The following is a 24,542-nucleotide window of genomic DNA, read 5'->3' as shown; positions in this document are numbered from 1 at the left end:
ACAGGGTTCTGTTGCACAATTGTCACTAAGTCACTGTTGAACTGTAAAGTACCCATACTGATCATGTTAAGCAGCAGCATTGTCATGCCTTCTGCAGACATTAAATTAGTATTAAACAGGTTTTGACTTCACCAATATACAGAGTGGATATAATTACACTTTTGTTACTTCACCCAGTGTAGATGGAAAACTATTTACCATATGGCTACCCAACTTTATGGAATGATGTTTAGACTGTGCACTGGAGGTTTTATCTTGTTAGTGGGATCAGTGTCATGAGTTGCTGTTAGGTGCCAGCTGTTAGGTGCCGGTACTGATGCAGCACTGTAGAGCTGAAATACAAGTGTCAGTGTGTATTACACTTGAAGACAGTCACCTTCTGCCTGGTAAAGGTGAGCAGTGCTTTACTTGTAAATCTGTTTTATCAAAATAACAGCAATAGTGCTGCTGCTCTGAATGAGTATCGATGCATTAAAGGAATATGGAAAGGTCCGCTTTCCGCACATGCATTGCAGAACATTATTTGGGTGTTCGAATTAACTGACAATTTGGAAATTGCTCCAGGGAGAGGTCATGAGCCAACTGTGGCTCAATTTTTTGAAGAAGTTGCTGTTGCCATGGCTGAGAATGCTGGACGCAATGTACGATCTTCAAGCAGTGCACAAGCTGTGTCACAACAGCTGGACATTCCATAGTCCACCATTCAAAAAGTGTTACAAATTTTCTGCTGCAGTCTATAAAGTGGTTCCAGGCTGTTGCAGATGCAAATTGTCATCACATTAAGAAACGTTCGTAAATTGGAATGTAAACATGATATACAATTAACAAATGTTAACCTTTCACATGGAAATTTTCTTTCAATGGATTATCTGATTTTTCTCCTCTGTCCTTAAAAAGGTTTCCGTCCTTACAAATGTTTCCACTAAGTTCCATAGTTCTACGACCACTCGTTTTTCAGGGGGACCCTCTCGAGTAGTGAAAGTTTAATGATAACCAATTTTTTATAGAGTTGGGTAAAGTTGTGTCAAGTAACATAAACGTTTACAACCTCATTGAGACTACTTACTGTTTTATATCTGGCATATGACATTGCCAATTTGGGTGTCAAGTACACTTCAGTCAAGCTTCAGACGTCAGGGAGTGGGCTAACAAAACTTCTGACCTTCCAAATATGAGCCCAGTGTCTTATTACGGCACCACCTTGCTTTGTAGTTAACACAGAGAGAGTGAAAGAAAATTTGGGTAGCATTTGGGATCAAGATACTCATTCAACAAAGCTACCTTAGTCAGTGGGGATTACTGGTAGTCAAATAGTAGCATTATGTTACAAAAATATCAGTAAAATTTGAATCTAAGACATCAAAAAGACCTAGAGTATAAATTACACCTGAATATTGGAAAATAAAATAATGAAACAAAAATTATATCAAATATTAGTAGATGTGAAATGAATACAACGTTATTTTTGTATCATATAAGGTTGAATTAATAGCCACTGAATGTTTTCTGTACTGGAAGCTGGAAAAAAGTAGTAGGTCAAATTGCTGCAACACAGCTTCTCATTGGGATGTTCTATGAACAACATGAGATACAAGAGCTCCATCAGAAAACTTCAAATAAAGTTAAAAAAAAAAATCTTTTAATCATTAGGTAAAAAACTGACAGTTTTTGTAATGATGTGCTGAGCATCATGAAGACCGTCCATCATCATAAAACCACTCAGACTTGCAGAAAGATTTAAGTAAGCTTGGCAATACCAATTGACAAATACTAAAACAAGTGTTTAACAAACAAATATCAATTCCTTTAACTTTAATACATGTGAAAGTACTGATTACAACAGAATTCATAATTTGACTTTCGTGAGGGCTACTACAAAGAACCAGATATGGCCAGTTCCAATGAAAGTGGGGTGGCTGCTTTTGTGCAACTGTGTGTGTGTGTGGGGGGGGGGGGTTGTGTGGGGGGGGGGGTTGTGTGGGTGGGTGGGTGGGTGGGTGGGTGGGTTTGTGTGGGTGGGTGGGTGTGGGAGAGTGGGTGGGTGTGGGAGAGTGGGTGGTTGTACACACATTCATACCATAAGATTCACTGGCACATGGTAATGCAGTGAAACACTTTGTAATCTTGATACTGAATTAAAACCACTTCACAGTTACATTAACATCGCTAAAATTATAGTTTTCAACATACCTAAAATAACTTCAGCAGCATAGAATTTCATTTCATGCTCATTAAAAACTCCATGCTGGGATAAGTGATAATGCAAATCTCCTCCATTCATGAGGTCTAAGATGAAACACAGTTTATCAGGCGTGTGAAATGCGTATGTCATACATACAATAAAAGGGCAGTCTACCTGCAAAATTCAAGAAGACAATCTTACACAGATTGTTAAAAGATCAACAGTATACTGACAGTAAACATTACAGCAGATTACTTACTCCTGTACTGACTAGAGACAACATTATTCGCTCATTAAGAGCTAAAGTTTCTCCCTGCTTCATTTTTATTCGTTTCTTATCCAGGCATTTCATTGCATACATTTTTCCTGTATCTGCTTTTCGACACCCGTAAACTTCACCAAATCCACCTCTTCCAATTATCCGATGGACACTGAAGTCATTCATTGTTAACTGAAAAAACAGAAACTATGTACTAATTGTATTGTACACTAACTAAAAGCACAAGACATAAGAAATGGTACCATCTATTCATTTCTAATTGCATGAAGGATACTCACAAGCTCACTAATGATTTATATTTATTGAACAGGTGCAAACTGCAGTTGTAAATTTAGTTTATGTAGCTATTATTAGTTTTTTCATATGTCCACTATTTTTGTGTAACTAGGGAACTTGAAGAAATACAAATGCACCATTGCTTGTAAAGACCAGATGATAGTTTCATAGCATGTATATTTTCATGCCATTTGAAGACTTTTACAACCTGCACTGTACTCTGCAATTAATATCTTAAATTTTATATACTAAGAAACCAGAAGTGTGGCACTTCATTTATTTTATTTTTTACTGTTCCTTTACTTACACTCATTATCACCATTACCTATATTAAACAGCATTAGGGCAAAAACAGTAAAAAATGACAACAACTGCTTTATCAAAGGGACTACAGCTTCACAATAATATCCCATAGTGAAACTAATAATGACTCTACATCATCACAAATCTACACTTTAGATATTCCAGCCACATGGCAGTTTTCTTGACAAACGAGTGTACTGTTAAACTTCTGTTATGTTCAGAGTCAGGCTTAATCCTAAGCTTCCTTCTTTCCTGTTAAATTTGACTCTGAATAAATGAACTGCAGTTGTTGACTCAAGTTAGATCTTGACACTTATTAAAACAGATGGCACAATCACCATTTGTTAATACATACTTGGTCATGGAAGAATTCTGTGTCTCAGAAACAAAGGAAGAGTAAGTTCTAATTTCCCATTGATGACAAGGTCATTAGAGACAGTCCAAAGACTCACATAGGGTAAGGCCACGTCCCCTGCTCCATCTCCCAACCCCATCTCTTTTTCCCCTCCAAAGAAACTGTCCCATAAATGACTTTGATCTATATACGAGAATCAAGAATCAAAACATGAATGGCCAGGTAAGGATGTGAATCATACTCTCAAACAATTTTTTATCTAGCTTTCTCTTTTTGCTGTTTATGCTATGGATACTAGTGTTTAGGATTGCTCCATCAAACCAATACTCTCATTAATGAGATTAATCGTTTTTATCAGGCTGTATGCACTACATACAATGTACTGTTATAAAATATAATCACCCCTAGCAGTTATTATGGGATTACATGGAACAGAGCTGTAATGGGCAAAACCTCACAAGAAGTTGCTCGAGGTGTGACAACAAAGAAATTAACAGATTCATGAAAGAGTGGGAAGCAGAAGAGAGACTAGACTTATCTTGAGAACATTAAGACAATAACAGATCTATAGAACATCACATTATGGATGTACAGGATCAGACTGTAGTTTAAAGGAGATGTTAGAAGTTCATAATGATATTTCTCAACAGTTCAGATAGAGAAATTACAGAGTTCTTTTGTCCAAGAAAACTAACTGCTGCAATAATCTTGCAAAGTCTGTTAATCATGCTTCACATCATAAGAAAATTAAATTGTAACATATAATGATATTTTAGGAGGGTCAATCAAATTCATATGAATAACAGCTGTTAGCTTGTCTCGATTGGCCTCTTCTTAAATTAGTTACTATCTATGAACCACGGAGCAACAGCAACAAAATGCAGAAAGGAGACAAGAACCATCTCTGTCCATCTTATTATGATATTACAATGTTTTTACAATTTTAGTAAAGCAGTAAAAGACAGAATTACGTGGCATATATGAAATTCATTCAAATGAAACCTGGTCAGCGTGTCTACCTTTGCCTTACACATAAAGTGGCACCACGTAACTGTAGGTATGGTGACGGGTATGGTGATGCGATCTATTGGTAGAGAGACTGACACGCGTGCACCGTTTGATGTTGCATAGCGCCAGTGTGGTTTCATGCCAAAGAGAAGGTGGTCACACAACAAGTTATCGTCCACTACTGAACATGCAGGTGAGTAAGCAGGAACAATCCACCCAACAGATTAGTGTTGAGGTCCGGTGTGCCGGCCAGCCTGTGGATGGTTTTTAAGGTGGTTTTCCATCTGCCTCAGTGAATTTGGGCTGGTTCACTTTATTCCACCTCAGTTACAATATGTCAGTGATTGCTGTGCAAACATCATCTCCACACATGCGTACGCTATAATTACTCTACCATGCAAACATTTTGTATTACACTCATCTGGTAGTTGATGTTCCAGAGGGGAGGGGGGGGGGGGGGGTGCACTGGGGGGCTGAACCGCACGATAACCCTGGGTTTGGTGTGGAGCAGCAGTGGGGCAGGTGGGCTGCTGTGGCCTGTTGTGAACCACTGAGGGCTACGGCAGGACAAAGCCTCTAGGCTCCCGGTTAAATACACAATACACAAGCAGGAACAATGAGGAGTGATTTGATTTTTGGCAGCAGAGGGAGTTGGAGGTCGTGAAATGTATCAACAGATGAAGGCTGTGTATGGTGAGTACAGTCTGAGTCATCCAAGGAGTCATCCAAGTATTGTGGAATGGCACAAACGATTCCTTGATGGGCATGACTCACTGGAAGACAATGCTTGTCCTGGACATGCTCATCATGTCATCACACAGTAAATGGTTGTGGAAGTGAATGTTTTAGTCTTGGGGAGCACCATGGATGAGATCCATCAATTACTGGGTATTAGTGTGAGCAGCACCCACAGCATAATGCATCAACACTTGAACTTTTGAAAAATCTGTACACAGTGGGTTCCCACCAACTGACTGCCGAACAGTGCAATACTCAAATGGCACTGTCTTTGAGTCATCTGCAACATTATCATGAGGAGGAATACAGCTTTCTGTCGCATATTGTCACAGGTGACTAAAAATGGTGTCACCATTTTGAACCAGAAAGCAAGTGTCAGAGAAGCAGTGGAAACACGCAACTTGACCACTTCCAAAGAAATCAAAGGCCATGCATACCAGTTCTGGTAAGGTCATGATGTCCTTCTTTTTTGACCACAAGGGCCCACTGCTTGTTGATTTCCTGGAACCGAGAACCACCACCAATGCTCAGCATTATCAAGCCACTTTACAGAACCTTAGATGAGCCATCAAGTCGAAACACCGAGGCATCGTTTCCAATGGCATTATCCTCTTGGATGATAATGCCCGCCCACACACAGTCAATGCGGTGGAGATGACATTTCAGCAGTTTCGGTTGGACTTTCATGTGTCTGGACCTCTAACACAAGCTATTCGTGGACATCAATTCGCAACATATGACAAAGTGCGTGACTGGGTCTCATTTGAATGCCCCTTATATATCACCCACAGGGTTTATAAGTCAGTGAAACTGTGATACTCTATACATACCTGAATATTTAACTCTAGGTTCTTCCACTGGCAAAAACGGGTGTACTTATCACTGAAACATAAATGAAACCATCTGTATTATACTAAATAAAGCTTAGGTCATAATGTAACTGTGTGTATTAAGTTACTCATTTCATTCTAGACCACATAATTACTGTGATACATTATGAATGGGGCTCTTTCATTATTTAAAATGTGTACACACACACACACACACACACAAGCACACACACACACACACACACATCACATCACATCACATCACATCACATCACATCTCCCCGTATCTCTCTTAATAATGGTAATATAGTAGCTAATATAATGGTTTTCAGTTCACTGAAAGCTTCTAGTGTAGAGGTGCTTATGTTTGTTTTGATTTTTCACCTATGTTTGTCAGTAAAGACTCGGCTACTTTTTAATCTGTTGTGCAAATCTCATACGGTGACTAAGCCGTGGTGGGACCTTCCCACAACTCACTATCTTCTTGAGGAAAATTTGTGTAACATGTGACCTACAACACTTCTGAATGGATATGATTTCATTTGTCTTCCCAAAGTCAAGTGTTTGCTGCTGGTTGCCCAAATAATTTCCAACCATTTTCTTGTCGCTCTTGTTAAGCAGATGCATCTCCCTCCTTTTCTTTACTTTCCATTTGACACTGGTGATTGATGATAGCAGAGACCTCTACAATCACTGAATCAAAAATTCTATTGAATGCAGAACTAACACATTTTTCAAGAGACTAGGGCTATCTATCTGCTCAAGATAATTTTCGTAAAATACACTAAGTACAATACCAAGAGAATCTCCGACACAAATTCCTGTTGTAAATGGATGTCTCCCTGTCTGTAGCCAAAAGATTAAAATCTAGGCCTACCACTTATGTCAAAATCTGGGAATTTATGTGCGATACTTTCCCAATTTTATCCGAAGCGTTTTATCATTTCAATATTCTATGTTGGAGGTTGGTAGAAAAACCTGATTACTAAATTGGGCCCAGCTCTGTCACTTGCCCTCATCCAGATTATCCCACATTCTGCTTATGTATTTATGGCATTATAACAAAAGCGAGTTCTTCACAGCACACATTGAAGTGACAGCAGAAGTCAGTGGATAGTGACATGCACATAAACAGAAGGCGGTAGCATTGCATACACAAGGTACAAAAGGGCAGTTCATTGGCGGCGCGGTCATGTGTACTCAGGTGATTCATGCGGAAAGCTTTTCTGACTGACACGACTATGGCCGCACGACAGGAATTAGTAAACCTCGAAAGCGGAAAGGTAGTTGGAGCCAGACGTATGGGACATTCCATGTCGGAAATCGTTAGGGAATTCAAGATTCCAAGGTCAAGAGTGTGTCAAGAATACCAAGTTTCCGGCATTACCTCACACCACGAAGACCACAGTCGCCTTCAAAAAAAGGAGGACATCACGACCTTGCCGCAACTGGCGATTAATGAATGGCATTTGCGTAGAGTTGCCAGTGCTAACAGACAAGCGACACTACATGAAACAGCAGCAGAAATTAATGTAGGATATACGACGAACGTATCCGTTAGGACAGTGTGGCGAAATTTGTCTTTAATGGGCGGTGGCAGCTGACGACCAACCAAGTGTGTTTGCTAACAGCATGACATCGCCTGCAGAGCCTCTCCTGACCTCAGACCGTATCTGTTGGACCCTAGACTACTGGAAAACTGTGGCCTGGTCAGAAAAGTCCCAATTTCTGGCACTGTGGAAGCTGATGGTGGCTCCATAATGATGTGGACTGTCTTTACATGGAACGGCCTGCGTCCTCTGGTCCAACTGAACTGATCATTGACTGTAAATTGTTATGTTCGGCTACTACTTGGAGGCAATTTGAAGCCATTAAACAATGGAATTTTTATGGATGACAATGCGTCATGTCACCAGGCCACTGTTGTTCACAATTAGTTTTAAGAACATTCTGGACAAATGAAGCGAGTGATTTGGCCACTCAGATTACCCGACATGAATCCCATCCAACTTTCTACATCGACATCCATACTCCGCAAGCCACCTGACGGTGCGTGGCAGTGGGCAGTGGGCGAACAAGTGTACTGTAACTTGCTTCCTTTGTTTTCGGACTGCATTTCCTTAGGATTCTTCCAATGAATCTCAGTCTGGCATCTGCTTTACCGATTATCAATTTTATACGGTCATTCCATTTTAAATCACTCCAAATGCCTACTCCCAGATAATTTATAGAATTAACTGCTTCCAGTTGCTGACCTGCTATATTGTAGCTAAATGACAAAGTATCTTTCTTTCTATGTATTCGCAGCACACTAAACTTGTCTACATTGAGATTCAATTGCCATTCCCTGCACCATGCGTCAATTAGTTGCAGATCCTCCTGCATTTCAGTACAATTTTCCATTGTTACAGCCTCTCGATATGCTACAGCATCACCCGCAAAAAGCCTCAGTGAACTTCCGATGTTATCCACAAGGTCATTTACATACATTGTGAATAGCAACGATCCTACGATACTCCCCTGCGGCACACCTGAAATCACTGTTACTTCGGAAGACTTCTCTCCATTGAGAATGACATGCTGCGTTCCGTTATCTAGGGACTCTTCAATCCAATTACACAATTGGTCTGATAGTCCATATGCTCTTACTTTGTTAATTAAATGACTGTGGGGGACTGTATCAAACGCCTTGCGGAAGTCAAGAAACACGGCATCTACCTGGGAACCCGTGTCTATGGCCCTCTGAGTCTCGTGGACGAGCTGGGTTTCACACGATCGTCTTTTTCGAAACCCATGCAGAGTCCTACAGAGTAGATTTCTAGTCTCCAGAAAAGTCATTATACTCGAACATAATACGTGTTCCATAATTCTACAACTGATGGACATTAGAGGTACAGTTCTGCACATCTGTTGGACGTCCCTTCTTGGAAACGGGGATGACTTGTGTCCTTTTCCAATCTTTTGGAACGCTACGCTCTTCTAGAGACCTACGGTACACCGCTGCAAGAAGGGGTCCAGCGGCCTTTCCTCTTTTGAGCGATTTTAATTGTTTTTCTATCACTCTGTCATCTATTTCGATACCTACCATTTTGTCATATGTGCGACAATCTAGAGAAGGAGCTACAGTGCAGTCTTCCTCTGTGAAACAGCTTTGGAAAAAGACATTTAGTATTTCGGCCTTTAGTCTGTCATCCTCTGTTTCAGTACCATATTGGTCACAGAGTGTCTGGACATTTTGTTTTGATCCACCTACCGCTTTGACATAAGACCAAAATTTCTTAGGATTTTCTGCCAAGTCAGTACATAGAACTTTACTTTCGAATTCATTGAACGCCTCTCGCAAAGCCCTCCTCACACTACATTTCGCTTCGTATAATTTTTGTTTGTCTGCAAGGCTTTGGCTATGTTTATGTTTGCTGTGAAGTTCCCTTTGCTTTCGCAGCAGTTTTCTAACTCGGTTGTTTTACCACGGTGGCTCTTTTCCATCTCTTACGATCTTGCTTGGCAGGTACTCATCTAATGCATATTGTACGATGTTTTTGAACTTTGTCCGCTGATCCTCAACACTATCTGTACTTCAGGTAACACTTTTGTGTTGAGCTGTCAAGCACTATGAAATCTGCTTTTTGTCGCTTTTGCTAAACAGAAAAATCTTCCTACTTTTTTTAATATTTCTATTTACGGCTGAGGTCATCGATGCTGTGACCTCTTTATGGGAAATAATCGAGAGGTCAGTTAGTCCACAAAATCCTGCACCGGCACCACTTTCGCAGTTATATACGGCGATAGAGGCGGCATGGGTCACTGCTTCTGCAGGGGACTTGGAACGACTTGAGTCCATGCCACGTCGAGCTGCTGCACTATCACGGCGAAAGGAGGGCCGACGAGATACTAGGAGTAAGCCATGACTTTCGTCACGTATCTGTCCGGTACTGTCATGTGGTCCATTAGTAATTTAGACTATTCCTGCAGTTGACTTCTGGTTTTAATGAACCTTATTGCAACTGTTGCGTGCAAGTTTCTGCCATTAATAAGGGAGAATAATTCTGGGGTCTTACCCGGAATGCCGAGAACGGCGGCAACTAGAAACGGGAACATTTGAGATTAAAAAAAAAAATTACAGAACTTTACGTTCAAAATACATTGTAAAGACCGGAATTTTCCATTGTGCACGAAATCAAATGCTGTCGATTTTGCGAAGCGCAGTCTCCTTTATGTGGCAACTCGCACAGCATAGCTGCTAGTCTTTTCCCTCAAAGCCGAACCAGTCCTTTCATAATTTCAAACAGACATTGATTGCGCGTAGCGACGGGATCCGATTAGCGGCGCTGAAACTGACGTTGTGTGTGTGTCAAGCTGTCACCATGTTTTTAAAAAGCACGGGTGGAGACTGCATGCTCTACACTGCCCCATGACTAATAAACGTCCGTTAGTCTTACAAAGTTTGGCGCCAATCGCCCACTTCTGCTACCGCTGCTACGATGCAAAAGAAATTAATCTGAAATTTAAATTTTCCAGTTTCTTAGGCTTACAATTTCTTTTTCTGTCCGGCAACGACATTAATATTCCCCATTGCAAATTCAGGAGATCCACTTTTCGCTCTACAGTGTACTGTACCTCACTGGGTGTCGCTAGTATTACATCCCTGATCTGTTAAGGGAGCCATACAATTCTCTATCTTACTACACACGTCAAGAAATCTGAAACCGAGATTGCTGCAGTATCAAAAGAGCTTCTTGTTTAAATGAAACTTCCACGTGGTGAGAGGCTATGTCACGTTATTTCAGTGATTACACTATCGAGTCAAATTTACAAAGAATTCGGTAGTATGAGCCAACTTATCGGACCCATGGTATCCTCCCCTGAGGCAAGCCGGCCCACAACTGGTGTAACTGACCACTGATGTACTGTGGAAGTAGGGAACTAAGACCGTTGTCGAATGATGTAAGACACGGTTATGCACGAATCGTTTTATTGCATAGAGCGAATTTACAGAGCTTCCACACCGTTACAACGTCAAAAGCGCACTGCAAGTTTCTGCTATTTCTCAAATGTTCAAATGTGTGTGAAATTTTATGGGACTTAACTGCTAAGGTCATCAGTCCCTAAGCTTACACACTACTTAACCTAAATTATCCTAAGGACAAACACACACACACCCATGCCCGAGGAAGGACTCGAACCTCCGCCGGGACCAGCCGCACAGTCCATTACTGCAGCGCCTTAGACCGCTCGGCCAATCCCGCGCGGCTGCTATTTCTCCCCAAAGATTTTCTCCCTGGAATGTCAGAGATGTTTCGACCTCTCGAAGCTTTCGACGTTGCCACATGCCGGACACTGGCACAGGGGCAGAGTTGACGCCAGAGCTGGTCCCACGCACGTTCTACTAGGCACGGATCTGGGACCTTGCTGGCCGAGGGATATCTCGGCATCACACAAACAGTTCGCAGACACACGTGCAATGTGTGGAAGAACACTGTCCCGTGGAAAAATGAAACCACAATACTGTCACTTGAGAGGTAACACACGACGACACAGTATGTCAGTGATGTAGCGTTGTGCCTTCAGGGTTCCTTCGAACACTACTAGCCGCTACCTGAAGTCACACTCAGTGACTCCACACATCATGACGCTTGGAGTAACACCGCTGTGCTTCTCCAAACTTATGGAACAATGGGACTTCTCTCCTAGGTCATGGCCATACTCGCCGATGATGATCACCTGGGATAGTGCAGAACGTCAGTTCATCGCTGAAGACAGTGAGAGTCATCATCAGTCCATCCAAACACAGGCGTTTGTGTTATGGTGTTAACAGCAGCCTACGCGTGGGATGCTAATTCCCTAATCCGACTGCTGCTAGGGAGTCTGCTACATCTTGTAGGATGGCACGCACGGATTTGTAGGTGCTTGGTGCACAATACGGTTATCCTTCCTTGTGGTGGCCAGACGTGGTCGAGCGGTACCTTGAGATATTCCTGCCCTCACATCGCCATGTGTCCAACACTAGGCCACTGTAACATCAGAATGCCCCACAAATCTGGAGACTCACCAATGAGGCCCCCTTTTGAACGCTGACAAGTGCTGATAACGCTGCCTCACACGAGTACACAGCACCTCCGTGTCCTTCATAGTGATATCTGGACATCTGACGCTATTCATGCTCCTTATATACCATCCTACCACGCCCGGTAACAAACACTACACACGAACAAAACTAATGCACTCTGGTGGCCAGTCTACGAGTCACAGAGAATTGTAACCCTCGTCATCTACATGACTGTCGATGATGCATACGTGTACGACATTAGATTGACATCCGACCATGTCTTCTGGGTGTGTCACCTCTTTTGTCAGGCACGCCTTCACCACTTCAGCCACAGTCCAGCAAGAGCTGAGGATGGCCTCAGAACTCTGGCGACAGTCGTCATTGGTGCCAACATGGAACACCACCACATTTCGAAAGAGACGCTCCACCCCCTACTTATATTTTCCGCGGTTAACATAACTAGTGAACTCTGGTGTTCTTTGCCGATTTGAGTGTTGTTTCCCTTAGGGACTGACGCGCAAAACACTGGAATGTCCAGGAATTATTCCTTCTATGTAAATGCGACCTCTGCTTGTTGTTATACGCACAATACAAATTGGCACTGAAACAGTGCTGCGAGGATGGAACGGTGCGGGGTGAAGAAACCCGGCCTCCTCCTCGCAAGGCAGGCAGCACACTAGAATCAACACCGCATTCGCATTGCCTACTAACCAAAAGATGCCGGTGCTATATTGCTACAACGCACTATATTGTTTCGTAGTTAAAGTTGGTAAAGAGCGGAAACAATCCGTAACGGATTGCTGCTGCTGTTGCAATGTCCAATGTCCTCAGACGGTTGCAGGTGTCAATTGTGGTCAGAACAGTGCTCTGTGTAGTAATGACTGCATTATGTCGGAGCTAAGTGAATTAGAACGTGAGCGAAGTGTTTGTGCTCATGGTAGGCGCTTGCGTACCCAAGATAGGCGTACAGGGAAAGAGGAAAAACACCATGCGCTAAGTCACAACGCGGAAGAAAACGTGTGCTGAATGATTGTGACGAGCGCTCACTGAAGAGGATTGTGAGGAAAAATAAGAGGTCGACAGCTGCAAAAATTACTGTAGTACTGGACGTCGCACTCGCTAACTTTGTCAGCACCAAAACAACACGACGGGAGCCTCATAATCAGGGAATTGCGGGGCATGTTGAATTCCAAAATTCCATGTATGAGACAGTACATGTGTACATATAAGATTAGATAAAATTTACTGTTTGAGAGATAATTGAATCAAAATTTGCACGTTACGTTATTGGCATTACGTTATTACCTATGATCTGAAATTTTTCTATTTTTTGTCAAATATTTTGATCCAGACGTTGATGGACACTTTTAGAACACGTACCGCCACAAGAGGAACTCTCAAAGGTTACTTTGCCTATTAATTTCAAAATGTGGTAGGATATTCTTAGTATTAGGTTGGCGCATTATGCTCGTAGCACAATAGATACATGTAACAGACACTTTCGTCATCAATAATATATTCTCGTTCACTATTTATAACAGTATGCCAACGCAGTGGTAACTTTTCGAATCGGCGACTTAAGAAGTCACGTGGCTTTGAAGCGAAGAACTCGTCGAGCCCCGTTTGGAGCGCACTTTCATCCGGAAACGAAGTTCCTTGAAGGACGTTCGATACATAGCGCAAAAGATGAAAATCTGAGGGCGCAAAATCAGTTGAATGAAGTGGGTGCGGACTGACTTCCCAACCTAACCCCCGTATGGCGTTTTTTGTGTCAAGCAGAAAGCGGGCGGGGGTTATCGTGTTGTAACCATCGCTTCATGCAGTCTTCCTGGTTGTTGTTCTTCGACTGCGCCTGCAAGACGTCTCAGCTGTTGACAATAAATGTCAGCAGTGACGGTTACACCTCGGGGAAGCAATTCATAGTACAACACACTGTCGCTGTTCCACCAGATGCATAACACAATCTTTTGTGGATGCGCGCAGGTCTTTGTAAAGGGTGTTGCTATTTGCTTGGGCACATTCGCTCCTTTCTTTTCCTTGTGTTAGCATTAAGACACCATTTTTCGTCACCAGTAGTAACGATACAGGATAGGAATGGTCGGCGTTATTCACGAGCCAACTGATGACGTATAAACAAAGACGCACATATGGGCACCCGCTGATTTTCGTGCTCTTGGCACCATGCTGTGTACCCGTAGACCCGATTTTTGAATCTTATCCACTGCATGCAAATGTCGCACGATGGCGGAATGATCACAGTTCATCGCATTTGCCAGTTTTCCAGTACGCTGACGTGGATCATTGTGGTTTAAAACATTTAAACGATCTTCATCAATCACCGTAGGCCTTCCTAAACGTAGAGTGTCGCTAATGTCAAAATGATATTCCTTAAAACAAGAAATACATTTTCTTGTCGTGCTCTGTCCAACGGCATTATCTCCGTACACGGCGCACATGTTTGTAGCTGCCTCCGCTGCTGAACTCAAACAGAAGAAAATGTCGGAAACGTTCAGATTTCTCCTCTTGGGACTCCATTTTCTAGCATTCACAGCTTCACTCCCTAGCTCCAGATGACAAGATGACAATACGTAAATTCAAATGGCAACACTGAACTACCAATAAAAAATTGCAATCGATAAATAAACCCATGGCAATCAGAATACATAAAAAGAAAAGAAAACGCGACGAACTTACGCACCAACCTAATAATCAGACAAACAAATCTGTGTACCAGTTTTTTAATATCAGTCTTGGAACTCTGGCATTTTTCTTTTTTACTTAGCAATTTTTATTTCACAATAATGTCAATAAATTTTACAGTTACGCACTTTGAAGAACTTTGTGCCACGAACAGTTATATACACCAGTAGCAAATTTCACCTTTTTATCTGGAATGGTTTTCCTTAGACACTGGTTCAAATGGCTCTGAGCACTATGGGACTTAACATCTGAGGTCATCAGTCCCCTAGAACTTAGAACTACTTAAACCTAACTAACCTAAGGACATCACACACATCCATAACCGCGGCAGGATTCGAACCTGTGACCGTAGCGGTCACGCGGCTCCAGACTGAAGCGCCTAGAACCGCTCGGTCACATCGGCCGGATCTTAGACACTGGAAAACGAAAGTTGCAGGAACTGCAGAAAAAGATTGAACTAACATTTATGCCAGAAACTAGTACGTTAACATTGGTCCTAACCATGCATTTGGTCTTTTTCGTCTTCACTTAGTTGTTTTCTTCTAGTCTGAACCTTACGTCGCGCCCTCTTGGCGATATCCTTCACTGGCATTTCAGAACCAGCAACACGCGTATCATCAATCTTCTTCAGTAGGTTTTCAGAGAAGCAACCTGCGCAAATCCTAGTCTCGTAAGGGTCATGATTCTTCCAGTGTTACCATAACTAAACACTAGACAAGCATCGCACTAGAAAATTTTGACAATATGAGATAAGCAGAATTTTCTCTTTGGGTGCCTCTTCTAAATGAGGTTGTTAAAGCTTTCGTTTAGATTGTGTGTCCCACTGTGTGAGCATTTCTTTGATAAATCGTAACTAATCGAATCGTTAATAGGCTCACAGCCTTCTATACTCCACAGATGTCGTCTCTAGTAGCGGGAAATAATAAAATACCGCAAACATGGACAGATTCGCGTAGAAATGCGGGCGTAGGCTGCGCGTTGGTTGAAACAAGATGGCTTTTACAACATCTGTAGCACGAATTGAATTCTGAAAATTGGCGATAATATTACGGACATGCTAGAGAACTAACTGTTGGCGAAAAATTTCATCTTTGATTAATTTTACCTTCTTCTCCTCTTAATCTTCGACTATGGAACGATGAAAGATAGTGACTTGGTCGGATGAGCGTTGTTTCATACTGCTTCCAACTTCTGACCAAGCTTACGTCCCAAAAGTGAAACATGGCAGGTTCGGTGGTGATTTGCACAGCCATATCATGGTACTCCAAGGTCTCCATGGTAATGTGGAAGATCGCAATACTGCCAAGGATATGTGACCATTCTGGATCAACATGTCAATCTCATGGTACATTGTTTGTTATACAACGGTGATCCAGTGTTCCAAGACGACAATACCTCTGTCCACACAACTCGCATCGTCCAGGGCTGGATTTTTTGAGCACGGGGATAAATAAATTGTCGTACCGTCCCTGGACACCACAGTTACCAGATCTCAGTATTATTGTGCCTTTGTGCTCTACTTCGGAAAGAAGGCTGAGTAATTGCTACCCATCTTCATCGTCGTTACCGGAATTTGCCAATAATTTCCAAGAAGAACCCCTCCAAAAACATGTAGGACCTGTATTTATCCATTCCGAGACGACTGGAAGCTGTCTTGAATGTCAACGGAATTCCTAATCCGTTTAGTCAAGATAATGTGTTTTCGATGTTTCTATATTTTTATCCCCACCCCCGTATTCTCTCCTGCACAACGCACTTCATCTCTACATAACTACTGCGACGTACATCAATTTGAACTCTCGTCTCCCTACAATTTTCGCCCCCGCCCTCCCCCCCACCACACACCTCCATCAATTACCAAACTGACGTTCCCTTTATGTCAATGTGTCCTTTCGAGCGATCCCTTCTTTTAGTCAGGTTGTGCCACAAATAGTTCGAGAAGGTAATTATCTAACCGGCCGATTAGTTGACTTGCAAGAAAATATTTTGCAGCCTTCAATAATTTACGTGTGGTATCTAAAATAACTTGACTAGAAGCTTACCTTTCTAAAAACTTCTTGAAGGGTTCACCTCGTAGATGGTTAAAGATTTCTTCTATGTATGGCTGTAAGGAAATGAAAATAAATGTCGTAGAGCTTCTAATGAATATTACACGGAAAAATTTTCAAACAAATTAAATTCTTAAGTAAATACTTACCTCAAATAAATTAACAGGAACCTCGTTTTTCATTAAATACTTCTGTACATGAGCAACTGCCTCTTTGGAGTAATCCTGCAAATGGGACAGAGCAGTACATTATTTTTGTTAGGATTGCATCAGATGTATCGATTTACGGCGTTTAAATTTATCAACACCTTATTTTTTAAGCAACGTCAGCTGAAAACTATTGCCTGCAGATGCTTCCAAATGGTTGGCGATCTTTACGTAGTAGCATAACGGAAATGGCTCTAGATTCATCATAAAGCATTATTGGTCCATATATCAGTTATTTATATACTATTGTTGAAGGAACTTTATTAACAGAGAATGGCTGAGTGCTAGAGGACCGCGTGGTCATAATTAAACTTTCCCTATTTAACAAGTTATAACACGGAAGCTAGTTACCGTACGCGTATCGAACTTGGTAGTATTAATGTCCAGAGTATGGGCTGCATGATTTCCATGCGTCACAGCGCCACCGTCCAGTTCCAACTATTGCCACCAATGCCGTGATCAGTCATCGTAACTCATAGTTTCACACACCTTACCAGTCGCAGTACACTTGTTAGCGTATCAGTAGGAGCTTAGACAAATGGAGCAGAGTATTATTGGTGAAGCTCTATTATCAAAACAATAATAATGCTGCAGCTGCATTTCCAGAATACCGCTGGCTGAAAGGATTAAGGAAGGGTCCTCTTTCTTCACCTGCTGTGCGGAGCATGATGAAGTTCGAATCAATTGGAGAACTGGGCGTCGCTCCGGGAAGTGACTGACGACCGTTTGCAACACAGGTGGTTGATGAGATCGCTGTTGTTATGGCAGACAACGCTGGGCGCGATTCCTGATCGTCAGGCAGTGCGCATACTGTGTCACGACAGTTGAACATCCCGCGGTCCATTGTACGGATGGTGTTTGGAACAATTCTCAAACGGTATCCGTACAAGATCTATACCGTACAGTAGCTTGCATCACAGGACGCACAACGACGTGTTGACTTCGCTCTGCACTTTCTTGAAAGGACTGAAGTCGACGAGGGCTGGCCCTGGACCATCCTATGAACAGACGAAGCTCATTTTTCTCTGACGGGTGAGGTGAACACACAGAATCGCCGAGTGTGGGGATCTTCACATCCAGTCACTGTTCATGCAGTTCCTCTGTATGGTGAACGTGTCACCGTATGGTGCGGCTTCACGGCTATATTCATCATTGGCCCATTCTGTTTTGAACAGGTTGGTGCTCAAGGATCAAAGACGTGCAGTGTGACTGAGCAGTGTAACTGCGATGTGCTTCGTCAGTATGTCATACCCGCCGTACAGGAGAGATACGCATTGAACTCAACAGTTTTCGTGCAAGATGGGACCCCACAGAACATTGCTCGCAAAGTTCAGCTGCTTCTCCGAAACACATTAGGAAACCATCGAATTATCAGCCGACCGTTTCCAAATGCTTGGCCGGCACGATCACTTGATCTCACTCCCTGTGATTTCTGGTTGTGGAGCTACGGGAAGAACAGGGTTTACCGGGGGAACATTCACACATGGACTGATCTGAAGCGCAGCATATACCTACGGACATGCTTCGTTCTGCTGTGCAGAACGCAATCCCGGACACTGACGGGCGCCATATTGAGCCCCTATTGTAGCAGTAATGGTACCGGTATGTAATGGTATGATGTACCGTAGCAGCACATTAAAAGTGTTTCAATTGAATTGATTCTTCACTATTTGTCTTTCCCACACCCTTGAGATTAATGCTGCCAAGTTTAGTGCTCGTACGGTAATTAGTTTCCGTGTTATAACGTTTTAAATAGGGAAAGTTTAATTCTAACCACCCGCTATATATATATATATATAAACACCCTATATATAGGGTGTTACAAAAAGGTACGGCCAAACTTTCAGGAAACATTCCTCACACACAAATAAAGAAAAGATGTTATGTGGATATGTGTCCGGAAACGCTTAATTTCCATGTTAGAGCTCATTTTAGTTTCGTCAGTATGTACTGTACTTCCTCGATTCACCGCCAGTTGGCCCAATTGAAGGTAGGTAATGTTGACTTCGGTGCTTGTGATGACATGCGACTCATTGCTCTACAGTACTAGCATCAAGCACATCAGTACGTAGCATCAACAGGTTAGTGTTCATCACGAACGTGGTTTTGCAGTCAGTGCAATGTTTACAAATGCGGAGTTGGCAGATGCCCATTTGATGTATGGATTAGCACGGGCCAATAGCCGTGGCGCGGTACATTTGCATCGGGACAGATTTCCAGAACGAAGGTGTCCCGACAGGAAGACGTTCGAAGCAATTGATCGGCGTCTTAGGGAGCACGGAACATTCCAGCCTATGACTCGCGACTGGGGAAGACTTAGAACGACGAGGACACCTGCAATGGACGAGGCAATTCTTCGTGCAGTTGACGATAACCCTAATGTGAGCGTCAGATAAGTTTCTGCTGTACAAGGTAACGTTGACTACGTCACTGTATGGAAGTGCTACGGGAGAACCAGTTGTTTCCGTACCATGTACAGCGTGTGCAGGCACTATCAGCAGCTGATTGGCCTCCACGGGTACACTTCTGCGAATGGTTCATCCAACAATGTGTCAATCCTCATTTCAGTGCAAATGTCCTCTTTACGGATGAGGCTCCATTCCAACGTGGTCAAATTGTAAATTTTCACAATCAACATGTGTGGGCTGACGAGAATCCGCACGCAATTGTGCAATCACGTCATCAACACAGATTTTCTGTGAACGTTTGGGCAGGCATTGTTGGTGATGTCTTGATTGGGCCTCATGTTCTTCCACCTACGCTCAATGGAGCACGTTATCACGATTTCATACGGGATACTCTACCTGTGCTGCTAGAACATGTGCCTTTACAAGTACGACAGAACATGTGGTTCATGCACGATGGAGCTTCTGCACATTTCAGTCGAAGTGTCCGTACGCTTCTCAACAACAGATTCGGTGACCGATGGATTGGTAGAGGCGGACCAATTCCATGGCCTCCACGCTCTCCTGACCTCAACCCTCTTAACTTTCATTTATGGGGGCATTTGAAAGCTCTTGTCTACGCAACCCCGGTTCCAAATGTAGAGACTCTTCGTGCTCGTATTGTAGACGGTTGTGATACAATACCCCATTCTACAGGGCTGCATCAGCGCATCAGGGATTCCATGCGACGGAGGGTGGATGCATGTATCCTCGCTAACGGAGGACATTTTGAATATTTCCTGTAACAAAGTGTTTGAAGTCACGCTGGTACGTTCTGTTGCTGTGTGTTTCCATTCCATGATTAATGTGGTTTGAAGAGAAGTAATACAATGAGTTCTAACATGGGAAGCAAGCGTTTCCGGACACATGTCCACATAACATTTTCTTTCTTTGTGTGCGAGGAATGTTTCCTCAAAGTTTGGCCGTATCTTTTTGTAACACCCAATATATATATATATATATATATATATATATATATATATATATATATATATATGTGTGTGTGTGTGTTTGTGTTTGTGTTTGTTTGGACATGGCTGCCTACTAATGAAAAAAATAACTTACTCGAGTTGGAGTTTGTCTCCAATCAATAAATAAACAAAACCGGGGAAATGACCCTGAAAATTTCATTAACATAATGGCTATATTATTATAAATTTCAATGTGTGATGAGAAAATGTTGGCTGTTTTCGTTTAAACACAAAAGAGGAAGTTGTTATTTCTGTTTTTAAATCAAGCACAAAACAAGTATTGTGAGACCACATAACAGAAGGCTTAATAGCATTACAAGAACTGCTGGAACTAGAGTGGGTTGGAAGGATGTGGAAGAGACGTTCAATTAGCAGTAGCTGGAAAATGACTAAAGCTGAAGAGGAACAACAACAACAAGAAAACTACCATCATTTTATTTCTGCTTCCAAAGAGATTAATTTTGTGGAAATATATCCGATTATGATGTACTTGAATTAGATTTTTGCAGCTGCCGCACCCTTCCTTTTATTGTATTGTAATATGCCTCTCTTAAGCGCTCTATCTGTATGTAACAAATGTAAGTAATGTAAATTACCAACCCGTAACGGATACTGGAAAAAATCCGTTACTGCATCAAACAGGTTCTTAAAGTGGGCACCACAAGAAGTATGACTACAGTGTTGTGTTTAATTGTCATTAACACATACAATCAGAATGTATGGGAAGTATGAACACGGATGAAGCTATGGTGATGGGGAGGGCATCTCCTACAAAAAGCATCACGACCACTGCTCGACGGCGGCTGGCTTTTGTTTTAGGGGCAAACGTTGCTTCAGAGCAAACTACAGTATGTGTCACTGGAGGGTGGAGTGCGCACAGATAGGTACATTACAACACGTAAAAGAACACAAAAAGAGGGTATATATAGCGCAGGCAGAAAGTGCGCTACTCACATGCGAGTGGGCGAGCAACTCCTTCATAATGAAATTGTCGTAAATTTCACGGGCGAGCTTTCTTCTCTCCTCCACGCATTCCAGTTTTTCGAACTGCTTTATCTGTAACAAAAAGGAACAAAGTCCATAAGCGTACCCATTTATAAAAGAGCCTATAAGCAAATTACTAATCTATACTAACAATAAATCTGTAAAACTGTTGTGTCTGTCTTCCTGAATATGCTTCTCCAAAACTGATAGACGAATTTTCGTACGGTTTTCGCAGGTAACTCGAGCATAGTTTGGGGATCTGAGAAGCCTTTAATTCAACAAAATCAGATCACGGAGAAAAATATATCGTTATTGAAAGTTTTATCAACACTAATATTATAAATGCGAAAGTAACACCGTCTTGAGTTTTGGCGTCAATGTTGCTGAACCGATCTCACTGATATTTGTTATGGTGATAGCTTGAACCACGAGGGAGAACAAATATGCTATTGTAAAAAGTGTGTGATACAAGAGACTTAATTGATTTCAAGAATATTCCGCAAATTTAATCTCTGACTCGATTTTTTATCATATTTTTGAAAATGCTTTTATTGGTTGATATTTGCTACGCGGTATGATTGACGGTAATCGATACAATGCTTAAACTATACTCCTCAGTATGTTTAATCCATACTTCCACAATATTTGTTGCATTACGTATACGTTGTGTAACGTACATCTACTTTAATTGCACGATGCAAAGACACGCGCTCCTGCCCACGACCCTCTGTGAACACTGATCGGCAGCGACGCTGCGCGTGCCGACGCAGCGTGCGATGCGACAGCTTGGGACGGGGGAGAGCTACGCTTACCCGTACAGACACGTGAGGGCAGCTGATGTTATTGCACGGTGTAGCTTTCTTACTCACTACCAATCATCATACCAAAACTTCTGATATGCAAGCGCAGACGCGGGTAAAAGTTAATTAATACTAAAAGAAGGAAGAGTTAGGCTCGATTTATAGGTGGATTTGAAAATTCATCTTCTTAAGTAAAAATACAAACAAAATCAAATCTACAGTCGATATTCTGGAGTTTTGATTACGTGTATGGTGTTGAAATAAGCAAAGAAGCTTAATTTCTCTTCATGGCGCCATTTTCCCTGCATGCGTATAACACCATCTCTATACATCAGCAAATATTCTGTCCGGGAGCTCCTATGCAAAGCCTTAGAAAAAAATAAACACGATATAACATTGTGAGCAGGAAACAGGTGTCAAAGTAATTGCAAGACACACTCAGAAACATCCAAATTATCTAGTTACTTAAGAAACAGTGCCACTGGAAGCTTCTAAACGGTGGCATCAACGAACACAGCGACTGTAGAACCGTCTCGGACAAGGTTATCGGTATCGCCCACTACTTTCACAGCCAACCAATCCTAGGGTACACAGTTGCATCCAACACAACAGGCAGTCCAAATCTTTAATCGCTGTCCGAATATAACACTAACTAGAGATGGTCTGCACTTAACGTAACTTCACTGCCTGCCAAAAGACATGCTCGGATGCCAATGTACCCTCGAACTTGTACATGTACACACCATCGGCTGGTAAGTAGATGGTTAAAGGAAGTGTAATCCTCTGTGACAGGTAGAGCAGCCACGGCTCTGAGCACTGTGGGACTTAACATCTGAGGTCATCGGTCCCCTAGACTTCGAATTATTTAAACCTAACTAACCTAAGGACACCACACACATCCAGCCCGACGCACGATTCGAACCTGCGACCATAGCGGTCGCGCGGTTCCAGATTGAAGCGCCTAGAAGCGCTCGGCCACACCGACTGGCCCGAGCAGACACGCCAGTTCTTTAGTGTTATTCGTGTTTAGCGTTGTTACAAGGCTTGGTAGGGAGTAAAAGGGTCGCGGACAGCGACAGATGTCGAGTGATTACTGGGGATAACACAGAGATGCCCTGTACACGTGCAAGACAGAATTATCAGCATCTCACAGACTTTATAAGGAGCCTCATTGTGGGCTTCCATTTGGCTGACTGTTGGAATTGTGCAATATTCTGATTTGTGGGACAGTCGGATGTGACAGCGGCCCGATGTCGGGACACAGGGCGACCTGAGGGCAGGCATGCTCGTAAAGGTTCTGCTAGATAACATCTGATCACCACAAGACACGATTGCCATACTGTGTACCATGTACATCGTAACACCTTCAAACCCGTGCCTGCCATCGGAGAACACGTAATCCTACAACATTTTATGTCACCTGTGCCATTGGCCAAAGACTAGCAACAGTCGGTCTAAGGAATTACCGTTCCACGTGTAGGGTGCTGTTAACCCCAAAACACACACGGCTGCGTCTGAAGTGACGACGAGACCGGGAAGCAAGGACTGGTGGTGAATGACATCTCAACGTGTTCAGCGACAATTCGTGGTTCTGCATTATCCTAGATGGCCACGGTCGGCGAGTACGGCTGTGACCTGTGGAGAGGTCCCATGCTTCCAATGTTTTGCAGTCACTGTGGTGTTACTAATGGTGTCATCGTGTGGGGAGCCGTTGGGTATGACTTCACGTCGCGACTTGTAGTGTTCGAAGGAAGGTGTGTCAAAAAAAACGGCTCTGAGCACTATGGGACTTAACATCTGAGGTCATCAGCCCCCTAGAACGTAGAACTACCTAAAACTAACTAACCTCAGGACATCACACACATCCATGCCCGAGGCAGGATTCGAACCTGCGACCGTAGCGGTCGCACGGTACCAGACTGAAGCGCCTAGAACCGCTCGGCCACCCTGGCCGGCAAGGTGTGTCACGGACATCCTATGCCTTCATGTGTTACCTCTCATGAGACAGTATCGTGGCATCATTTTTCAACATGACAATGCCCTTCCACACATGGCACGCCTCTCTGTGATGTTGAACACTTGGGGGCAGCTAGACCCCCCCAGACTGCTCTCCGATAGAACATGCGCTGGGATCGTCTCAGGGCCTGTACGTCCACGATATCATGCACCTGTTACAACAGTTGTGGACCAGCTTGCCTCAGGAGTGGATACAATGGCTTTACGAAACCCTTTGCCACCGAATCAGTGCACGCATCCATTCCAGGATGAGTTCAACTTCATACTGACAAGTGAGCTTATATTGCCAAGAAGTTCTTTATAAATTTGACTATATTTGTGATCATTGAAATAACATCACATAACCTCCCAATCT

General features: G+C 42.8%; 1 protein-coding gene across 1 annotated transcript in view; it reads right to left on the bottom strand.

Annotated features, from left to right (window-relative positions):
• LOC124593870 (G protein-coupled receptor kinase 1) overlaps positions 1-24,542 on the bottom strand; it is a 1,124,106-nt gene that overhangs the window by 38,013 nt on the left and 1,061,551 nt on the right. The window contains exons 4-9 of the mRNA XM_047132253.1: positions 21,342-21,443; positions 16,916-16,990; positions 16,761-16,822; positions 5,973-6,024; positions 2,442-2,633; positions 2,191-2,356 (exon numbers count right to left, since the gene is read on the bottom strand). Of these exons, the coding sequence (XP_046988209.1) occupies positions 2,191-2,356; positions 2,442-2,633; positions 5,973-6,024; positions 16,761-16,822; positions 16,916-16,990; positions 21,342-21,443 (649 nt within the window). The remainder of the gene's footprint in view (positions 1-2,190; positions 2,357-2,441; positions 2,634-5,972; positions 6,025-16,760; positions 16,823-16,915; positions 16,991-21,341; positions 21,444-24,542) is intronic.

The sequence above is a fragment of the Schistocerca americana genome, chromosome 1 (assembly GCF_021461395.2).
Source record: "Schistocerca americana isolate TAMUIC-IGC-003095 chromosome 1, iqSchAmer2.1, whole genome shotgun sequence".
Lineage (NCBI taxonomy): Eukaryota > Metazoa > Arthropoda > Insecta > Orthoptera > Acrididae > Schistocerca > Schistocerca americana.
The sequence above is the reverse complement of the archived record's forward strand: the minus strand, read 5'-3'. Positions and strand labels throughout refer to the sequence as shown.